Below are 11051 nucleotides of genomic sequence, written 5' to 3'. Positions count from 1 at the left end.
GACGAATATTTAAGCAAACGTTGGAATTTGACTAAACGAAAATATCAAAAGGAAGTTTATAAAGTAATATAAGCAGTTCAGATATGTCAGGGTTACGCCCCTGAAATAGTGCCCAGACGTTTCAATGGATAAAATAGTCTATCGCAACGCTTCAATACATACACGCACAATAGGTATTTTTAACTAAAAGACACATTATACTTATTGTATACGCATAGTAGCAAAGGTAAATCACTTGAACTGTATATTTTTTATAGTACCGAACAGTTTAACGCCATACGCATATAATATTTATATACATTTAAAATAAAATCTTCAAAATAAATGATAAAGAAGAAAAATACAGAGGAAATAAAACATTGATTCGATTCAATACTATTCAAGACATGGACATATTAACGGGTATAAACATAGTTACTAAATACAGTTGAACCTCGATATAACGGACTAATGCGAAGGGTGTGTCTGTTAAAGTCGAACTCCGTTATATAAATGTAGGGTTTCCGAATGTTTTTTTTTAAGAAAATAAACAGCACAATACAGTGTCAGTGAAATTTCCATAAATTTATTGAAAATATGTGATTTTAAACAATGATGAGGTAGGTATAAAACTTTTTTCCGAAAATAAATTTCTTTGTTAGTAATTTATTTAAAATAATTTCGCAAAATAAACTATACTACTATACTCCATTTGCGTTTACACAGTCAGTTCGAGAGCTATCCATTTCATCATTATTCATGATTGAGAAAGAGATGGCAAGTTTTGGTTTTCGCCCCTTTAAGCACACGATATGCATATACGTTCGATATACTTATAATTACTCCGATTGGTTTATAAATATACAAAATATATAATAGTAATGATTTTAATCTCTATGATTTTGTTCAAAATATAAACAGGAGTAATGATAATATTATCCAACTATCCGAATATGGTAGGTTTTGAAAGTCATATTGTTGAGTTGTATTATTGTCGGCTGTGATTTCGTGGAACAGTTGGAACCCATCGTGATGCGTTCTCGTAATAATACTAGATGACTCTGTGGCGTCTCTCTTGGTGCTTCTTTCACTGCATCGAAGCTGTGATAAGTGTCACATATTTTATAGTGCTGGCTTGAGACAGCTCTGGTGAATCGCAGATGAGGATGTTTGCGCATTAAAAAATAAACGATTGGGTACTTATAGATGATTAACGTCTTGGGACGGATGTGCTATTAGGTGGTTCATGCAATATTTCCAATAATTAACTTAATTAATTGGTCATGAGATCACTTTTCCATTGTTGTGGAAATATTGCGTGTGGCCTTACTTTCGAGACATGTTTTAGTTTATTCAAATTGATCGTTAGAATAACTTATAAATTACAATAAATTGTGCAGTTGTTAAAAACTCCATAAAACGTTAATCACAAAAAAAAAATATAATATTACAAACAATTAATCAGACTAACACATGTTTTCCACTGAGAAAGCGTAGAGTAACATAGTACTATTGACATATTTTTCTAAGCAAGGCATACAAAATAAAGTCATAAAAATAATCTACAATACATATGTTTTTAATAATCGCAAAACACCAAATTAAACAACATATACACTAGAAAGTATTACACAAATATTTCGCGTAACCACACTAACCTACTAATCTCAAATATCGGAGCAGACGATAAAAACAACCGCAAATTTATATATAAGCACCAAGTGCCAAAGCACCTTTGCTTTATAGGCGGAAGCACATGTTCCAATGGTTCCAGACCTTTTAAAATCCATTATAATTAAAATTTTATATTTTTTTCATATTTTTATAAAAGGTTTAAAGTTTGTTCATTGAATTATAACTACTCATGTTTAATTTTTGTTTTTATTGTTATATAATTGTATAAAAATAACGCAATCTTAAACATGATAATGGATGAAAATCAGTGACATCTATTTTATTTATAAGTATGTTTGTAAATCATATTGCAATAAACGTTTTACATATTATATTATATTAAAATTCCTAGAGCTCCTCAATCGATTTAAATAATGGAGATAAAAAGCAGTCGGTTAGTAGTATTACTACATACACATATATTATTTATGCAATAGTCTTGAATTAATAATGAGATATTTGAGTCATGTAAAAATTACAGAGACTTTTTTTATACGTAATATGAAAATCTCTAATAAAATTTTCTGGTATTTTCTTATCATTCTAAAAAGAGGACCTCGAAGTTATTACAAATTAGGTTTTTCCAACTTTTTATACTCTTTATTTTTACTCAAGCACATAAACAAATATACAGGGAATTCACATCATTACTAAGACTAGCAGGGCTGAATTAAAAAAAACTAAAACACGTTTTCAAAATAAATAAAACAATATTATTTTTATAAATGAACACCATTAAAAAATACACACTGAGCGAGGCAAGGCTTATAATAAATACAACATATGTCATTATAATAATAGCGATAAGATTATAATCTCGATAACTGCACCGCAAGAACAATTGACTAATACTGCTCAGTGTATTTACACAAACTGTTACCGCCCCTCAGTCCGACTGAGCAATCACTGGGCAGAAATTAAGAGCACGCGATGATACTGCGTTGAACGATATATTTATGCATTCGACTATTGAAAATAAAAACACAGTAGGTTATGAATAAATGGTAGCAAAAATTCTCCAATAGAGTTTAATGTAGATCATAGAGAATATTATGTATGTAAAAAATAGTGTGTCAATTTAACAGTAAATCTAAATCTGTCATTATATTGCTTATTAAAACGAATATGTTTTATGATGTTGAAACTACTAATAGGAGTCCACTAACGCCATCGTTCGTCCGTCTTGAAGCATCTCTGTTGTAAACATATTACGGCAATGTTTATTATGATAATTATAATTCAGATCAGAGGCGGTGTACGAGCTATTTGGAGATAAAAAGTAGTCAATTAAAAATAGATAATAGACTGGTGAGCGTGCGAGTACATTTCAGCGTTTTATAACTATAAAATAGAAATAGGTTATAAAATATGTAATTCATGAAAAATAGCATGTAAAATTTAACTATGTTAAAAAGAGTGTATGCTTCAGAATGATGTAAGAATTTCGTATATATTTGTTAGCGTGGTCCGTAACGTCTCAGACTAGTAACTCCGAGGTTGTGGGTTCAAGCCCTGGTAGCGGCACTCGAATTTTTATTTATAAAAAAAATATTAAAAACGCCGGTCTCAGCAGCAGTAGTGACAGATATTGATTATAAATTGTATAGCACATAATAATTAATAATATTGATGTCACCGTTTTCCGGACTTTTTCAGTCTGGTGGTTAATACTTACTTGTAGGTATTCGTTATATCAGATTGACTTAGTCAATTAATGCAGATTTACCCCGTTGTAACGCATTGAGCTTACGCCTGTTGGGGTTAAACGGAAGATTAAAAAAAATAGTTATGAATTAGTATTATTGTACAGTTTTTGAATCACGTACGGTTTGTGTTATTAATAAAATACGTGATGGGCTCGTAGGCGTGTCTGTATCTGTAGAATTTAGTCGTCTCCGATGGTCAGGTTTAACTATTTTTAATTTCGAAGATCGAAGATGTGAAGAGAGAAGCGGCTGTTTTCTTTGAATTTCCAATCGATTCCTGTCGTCTTTCTAATAAGGCATGATCGTTCAAATTTAAACAGGGGAAGATTCGACAACACAAAACGTCCTTATCGGCGACTCATTAAGTCAAATAGCATTTTTGTCCGTTTCGATTTTAATGCTTATATTTAAATGTTTTCCTTTCCTTTGATTTATTCTATGGCACATAATATTTATAACTTACCATAACAAATCAAATTTTTCACGTTAGTTACCTTTGAATTTAGTCATGCGGCACTAATCAGCTAATTGCATATTAATATATAATACATGTTCGTATAAACCTATATAAATACAACATTCGTACATATAGATATTATTCAAACTTCTCTCTCACAAAGAGCTTGTACCAACTCATATTATTGAAAATGAGAATTATGGAGGTTATGTTTTAAGTTATCTTTGCGTTGTTAGATTATACAAACAGGGCATCAAACAGGAACCGATATAAAAATATAATATCGGTTTATTTTGGTTTGATCCATGATCAAGCACATAGACACAAAAAATGTTAACTGTGCAACATTTAAAGAATATTTGGAACAAATTATCATTTTTAAAGAAATCAATTTCAATCACAAATGAACAGGCTCTATCATCTAGTGAAACATCCGATGAAAAGGTAGACGATTTAGAGAATTTTTTAAGAAGTATAGAATTGGCAATAGAGTCGCATAGATTTCCTATTTTTACAGATGTGGACATTGAATTCATATTGAATAACTTTAACCATGTACAAAGATTACAAATATAATAAAATATATTTTAGAATTTTAGGAGGAAAATAAAATATATATCCTCATTGATACAAAATTGCAATGGTGGTGTTAGGAGCTCGTTTCTCTGGCTTAGAAGTTTATTTTACGAAACAATCGAAATATTTTAAATATAAATACATTGAAAGATAAATTAATAATTAGAGGAAACTTTAATCTTTTTTAATTATAAAAAAATATATCTAATAATTTTGTGTATATCAACCGTGAATATACGAATTTGCATTGTTTACATGTTTCATTGAATAAATTATATTGTAATCATATATTATATTATAGCTTTAATATAATTATTTGTATTTTATTATTGTATCAATTAATATAGTTAGCTTATAAACAATAGAAGAAGTAAATTGTTTTAAAATAGGAAATTAATTTTTATACAAATAAAAACATTTAAGAAACAATACCGATATTTATTCTGGAACCGAACCAATATATTTTTTTAATTGAACTGGAACGAAAACCTAACGGTTCGATGCTCTGGATACAACTCCTTTCTTTGCCAATCGTGGCAGATAATAAAAAAATGGGAGTATAATTTAACAGCATACACTTAGTGTTTACGTTTATATAGTTTTAATAAAATTAGTGAACTATGAAACATTTGTACTGTTGTAATTGTTTTATATTTTTTTGGACCTTTTTTAGTTTTTACTAAGTTCACATATATTGATGACTTTTATGCGTATCTTTAGATTTAATATCTTTTTTACAAATTGTTATTTGCGTGCTTTAAAAGAAAACGGTATCTTTCCAGATGTGTGTTCAGACATGTCTCACAAGAGATAACAGCATTGAACAGAATAATGTTTCCTCATTGTAGCAACTCATACTCAACTCAACTCATCTATCTATATTTATTTTTGGAATACTGCTTACCTCACATTTTTAATCCGTATGCAATATAACAACATTTTCCATTAGCTTTGTGACAAGTTTAGCCGCTTTTTTCGCACAAAGATTACAAACTTCAAAATACGTATTAAATTAATCTTCAGACGTTCCTCCTTTGTCTTAAAAAAAGTGTGCGGGTTGACCGTTTTTAGTGTCCTTTGATATTTTCAAAATCTGGTCACCTTGAATGCTGTACAATTTTCTCTTTTACTTTATGACCAGCATTATCGTAGTATTAAACATAATCAGAAATATCGTCGTATGCATTTTCCACATATTGTTTATTGAACAACAGCGCATATTCTTAATTGTGAACTGTAGCTAAAATATTCAGTTTAAAATTAAAGTTTGTAGTGAATGCCATTATTTGGTATTATAACTGCTTTAAAAGCGTTTCATACGTCAATTTTTAAATCTGAATAAGTAAAGTAAAACAGCTTTACTAGGCAAAACGATAGCCGGTTTGGTTACATGACAAAATGACAGATGGAAACGCCATAGATATGCGGCCATAGCGTCCTAAAATTTGGCCATAACAAATTATTAATAAAACGATCATTTTTATAAATGAGAGCAATCTAAAGAGAAGATTAACTTAAAAAATTAGAAAATACATATAGAAATAAAATTAGGTAAAGGTGACGATTAGCGTTCGATATTATTAATTTGGCAGCACTACATTGCACGCACACGCACACATGCTCATTCGCAGTTTGACGTTTGATGGAATGCTGCGCGCGCATCCATAACATGACATTTGTTTATGTCAGCTTCTGCATACCTAATAGATAAATGATGAACATGAATACAAAATAAAGTTTTGTTATTTATTTTATCGATAATTAGTAATTTAAAAAAATGTTCATCGCTGAAATGATTTCTATACGTAAATTCGTGTAGATATGACTCGAACAGATAAATAGTAAATAAGGATATATTATGAATATTGTCGTTGAGTTCTGTCGTCTTCCTGCCATCGTGGGATCAAGAAACAGTAATGCAATGCCAATCGCGCAATAATCGCCAAACGTCAAACTTTGAATGAGTAAGGTGTGTGCATGAACGTGTAAGCTGTGCTCTGCATTGCTGCCAACTTGAACGAACGCTAATCGTCACCTTTACCTAAAATTATATCTGTAATAATTGAAAAAAATAATATTAATGATCGAAATTTTTGCCGAGTAGTCAAATAAATTACAATAATTTTAGGAATATTATTTGACAAGATAACGTCAAAAAGGAATAAATTTTGCCTATAGCATTATTTATTTAAATTTATCGCAGATACAATAACATCTAAAATCAGATCAGGACAATGGCAGAACTTCATAGTTCAAGACCCCACAGGGCACTATAGAGGGGCATTTCAAATTAGTTTATAAATATCTAATGAATTATTATAATTAAGAAAAAGGGTGTAAATTAGAATCTCAATTATGCTTATATATATATATATAGAAAAGATAGCAAATTTTATATTTAAATATAACATGTAATGATTCGTTACATATTTTCATGTTATACATTTTTATATTTTCGCAAAAGTCGGAGAATTACTATATTGGTAGAGAAAGGACCGTTAAAGTCAACCTTAAGAACTTTGTTTTTTATACACAAAGAGTTCCAAAGGCCCTGCAAAATTAAGATGGAGTTTTTGGTGGAGCGCAAGGCCGGCTCTGTCTAGATATTTGAATTTCCTGAATTGTAGTTTTACATTGTGTGTTAAAAACAATATTAACGTCTGTTTTTAACCAATATTTACTTTGAGCACGGGGCCCTACCTGAGGGAATCAGTTGAATATGCTCAGAGCCGGCCCTGGTAGTGTGGAAGGGATAGTAAATATAATGAGGTGGAGTTCCGTCATATATATTATATGATACTTTTGCATACGGATGGCTTACAAATTATGGTACACGATAGAGTGGTGGTGTAAACGATCGACGGACGAGGCACCACCGGCCGTTAATTTTCCGTCAAGTTCCACCAAAGAACGTGTTGCCCTTTGCCACCGTCACGTCGGTAGTATCAGAGCGCCATCTAGTTTTGACTCTAATAAATAAATAGGCCCCCATAATACAGAAGAAGATATCAAAAATTCTTTATCTGTATTTGGGTGGAATTTGAATTCCAAACTTATCACACAATATTGTCTTAGCTCAGTAGGTGCTCTGCATTTGAATTTTAAATTACGTCACATGTTGACACCCTCTACTTTTCTAAAAATGTTAAAAAACAAAAAGGTGATACTATCGTACTGTATTTAATATATGCAATAAAAATGTGATGCCCACTGATGTCATATTAAATAATTTGTGATACAAGTGAAGCAAAAACACCTAAATATTCTCAAATATAAATGGATAAATATAAATGGAGTGCTTGCGGCCTTGCGAGGCTCCTTGAAAAATAATATAATGGAATTAATTTATTTTTATACATTTGTAAGAAATATTTATCTAGTGAATTTATACAGCTAGGATATTTCCATTTGTGCTAAAGCTATATGTGCATTTACATTAAAACAAAAATATCAGCAATGACCCTACTTTTTACCATTATTTCAATCTATAGCTAATTTTAGATTTTTTAACTACTTTTTCGGTACTCAACTTAAATACGATCTTAAAAATACATTATTTTCCAGATATGCTTGCATTAAAATTAAAGAATAAATTTATTTACAAAATTTAAACAATAAATAAATGGATTTAGAAATTTGGTGTTTATTCGATTCACCGATATTTTTAAGTGTATGTTTGTTTTAAATTTTTTTTATAAACCGTAAAAAAATAATTACGTATTATTATTGTTATCTCATAAATTAAATTTATTGATCAAAATTATGACAGCTCAAAATTGCCATTTACAAGATTTATTTTTGATTGTTTTTTTACGTATTGCAACATTATTTATTTACTGTCATTCTCTGGGCTCGGTCGCTTGGTATGGGTCTGCGTAAAATTTTGAGGAAAATAAGGGAAAAAGAAAAAGAAATGCGAATATTAATCCTGTATCCTTTTTAAACAACAAATATTTTTTCACGTGTTACTATTTCAAGGTGATACGTTTGAATATATATAAAGTTATAGGTTAAACATTTATCCTTGAAATTTAAATGTATAATGTATTGAACGTTTATAGTATATTCCTTAAGCTTTTAAATAGCGGCCTGGACAATGCCGGCAAAACGACGATAATGAAGCGTATCAATGGAGAGGACATCAGCACTATATCGCCGACGTTAGGTTTCAATATTAAAACTATCGAACATGACACGTTTAAATTGAACATGTGGGATGTAGGAGGTCAAAAATCTTTGCGTTCTTATTGGAGAAACTATTTTGAGGCCACAGATGGTCTTATATGGGTAGTCGACAGCGCAGACAAGAGGCGAGTAGAAGACTGCCGAACGGAATTAATGTCGTTACTTCAAGAAGAGCAGCTAGAGAGCGCCACGCTGTTGGTGTTTGCGAATAAATCTGATCTACCAGGTTCACTGTCCGTTGAAGAAATAAAGATGGTGCGTATAATTGATTAAGTATATTTATTGCACTACAGAAGCTATATTTTATTGTGTTAATTATAGGCGTTGGAGCTGGATAGATTAAAGACTCATCACTGGAAGATACTATCGTGTTCGGCTATCAAAGGGAATAATTTGTTAGAAGGGATAGATTGGTTGGTTAAAGATATCAGCTCTAGGGTATTTTCTTTAGATTGATTAACGCTTCCTGAAATGCAAGTATTATTTTTACGCTACGATAAGCTACTACTGTAACATTTTTAACAGTGATATTTTTAATTTATAACGTATATATATATATATATATATATATATATATATATATATTGATTGAGACTGCTGATATCGTAGTTAGACTATGAAACCATCACAGTTAAAAAAATCGCAAAGTATGATCTTAATATGATAATACGAGTTATCAAACATTATAGGAAGCACTAATTATATTTTTTTATTATTGCTTGTTAACATTTAGTTGATTATAACAAAAATGTGTTTGTTATAATTTTATTAAGATAATTCCATGAGCACATATTGATTATTATGTAATACATTTTTAATTAATAAAAACATTACAAATACTTTTTTTTTTAATATACTGTAGAATTTTGTTTATTGATTATTACATATTTTTTTATTTGAATTCAATAACAATTAATTAATGAATTATTTAAATACAAATAATGAAACATTTATTGTAAAATTTGGAGAATTTAAATCAGTATCTTTAGAAGAAATTCTAAACACATTTTGTAAATTGAAAAAAGGGACCAGTACGGATGAATTGAATGTAAATTTAGTTGAAGAAACATGAGAAAAACTAGGAACTAAATTGCATTATTTAGTAAATAGAGCACTCTCTGAAGGAGAAAAACCTGATAATTTGAAGATTGCTACTATTATACCTAAAATAAAAAATAGTAAAAAGGTAGAGCAAATGAGAGCAATTGACATGTTGCTTTGTATGAAAAAAGTGATGGTAGAAGTAATAATCAAACAATTAAAGGATTTTATTATTTCACAAAACATTCTGTGTGAACAACAATCAGGATTCAGAGAAAAACATTCCACAGAGACTTCATTACAAGTAGTAATGAATGATTGGTTGTTGACCAAGGATATGAACAAAATCATGGAGCAGTTTTCTTGGATTTCAAGAGAGCTGTTATGTTAAAGATATTAGAGATTATAAGTATTAGTGAAATAGTTTTATGATAGTTTGATAATTATTTAAAAAAGGGAAAGCAAAAAGTTGAAATAAATTATGCATATTCCAAAGAAAAAATAATATCTCACGGTGTACCACAGGGACCAAATTAGGACCATTGTTGTTTGTAATATATGCATAATAATGATGTTTGCCAACATCTTACTTTAATAAATTAATCATAAATAAATTAATAAAATATCAAAAATTATCTTGGGTACTTTAGTAGTAACCACTGTTGGGGTTCCTATATAATTGTCCAGTAGAAAGCAACAACCAAACCAAGCAAAACACGAGAAGAGTGAAAAGCAGCTAGATGCAGACTTTTAAAGACTATTAGTGTTAGCATCGAGACATACGCCGAATAATACTCATTGTCTCGGTTAGTATTGTAACATGTATTTTTTGATTTTCGGTAAGCGATCACAATAGTTTCACTTATCAGTATGGCCGTCAGGGATGTCTTTTCAGCTTTTCCCAGAAAAAGACCAGTTAGTTGTCGTTTTTTTAATATTTCGGTTTCATTAGGATTCATAGTATTTCATATGTGACATGCATTTTTCTAGCCAAATTCAAGGGACGTTCCTGTTTAGAATCCATGTTACAAGCATTAAAATGGTGCCGTCGTCGTCGCAGTGGAAACGCTCGGTTATCTAGCGTTCATGTTAAGACTTTTTATAGCAATATTATGACTATTATAAGTGAGAATCGAATGAAGCATATCTAAGCTGAATTTTAACGCTTGTTTTTATTGCTTTTGACGTGAAATTTTGCCTTCTGAGAAGTGATAATTGTTTTTGCGCCCTCCTATTGACCAAATTTTGGTTTGAATACACTTTTCCCAATACTCTCATTTCAGAAGTCTGTGGTAATATCGGTAAGGAAAGCTATCACGTTTTTAAAACATAATGTAATATCCAAGTACAGACAAACTATGAAGCAATTAGAGTCGATTACAGCTTCCTGAGAATTGTGTGAATTCCTAATTGTGTTGGTATCTTCTATTATT

The 11051-nt window shown here is 30.1% G+C and overlaps 1 protein-coding gene across 1 annotated transcript; it reads left to right on the top strand.

The window, feature by feature from the left end:
- Positions 1 to 8193: 8193 nt before the first annotated feature.
- On the top strand, positions 8194 to 9416 carry Arl2 (ADP ribosylation factor-like 2). Its single transcript, XM_088194328.1, has 3 exons — positions 8194 to 8322; positions 8478 to 8832; positions 8899 to 9416. The coding sequence occupies exons 1-3, from the start codon at positions 8258 to 8260 to the stop codon at positions 9031 to 9033; spliced, it is 555 nt and encodes a 184-aa protein (XP_088050454.1). The 5' UTR covers positions 8194 to 8257; the 3' UTR covers positions 9034 to 9416.
- The last annotated feature ends 1635 nt before the right edge of the window (positions 9417 to 11051 follow it).

The sequence above is a fragment of the Plectrocnemia conspersa genome, unplaced genomic scaffold (genome assembly GCF_051122295.1).
Source record: "Plectrocnemia conspersa isolate PC_06_02 unplaced genomic scaffold, ASM5112229v1 ptg000010l, whole genome shotgun sequence".
NCBI classification, from domain to species: Eukaryota; Metazoa; Arthropoda; class Insecta; order Trichoptera; family Polycentropodidae; genus Plectrocnemia; species Plectrocnemia conspersa.
The sequence above is the reverse complement of the archived record's forward strand: the minus strand, read 5'-3'. Positions and strand labels throughout refer to the sequence as shown.

Bases quoted from the DNA above. Each gene is read 5' to 3' on its own strand.
- Arl2 (XM_088194328.1), top strand. From the start codon at position 8,258: ATGGGTCTGCGTAAAATTTTGAGGAAAATAAGGGAAAAAGAAAAAGAA. The intron at 8,323-8,477 runs GTATCCTTTTTA...GCTTTTAAATAG, and splicing joins GAAATGCGAATATTAATCCT to CGGCCTGGACAATGCCGGCA. The intron at 8,833-8,898 runs GTGCGTATAATT...TGTTAATTATAG, and splicing joins CCGTTGAAGAAATAAAGATG to GCGTTGGAGCTGGATAGATT.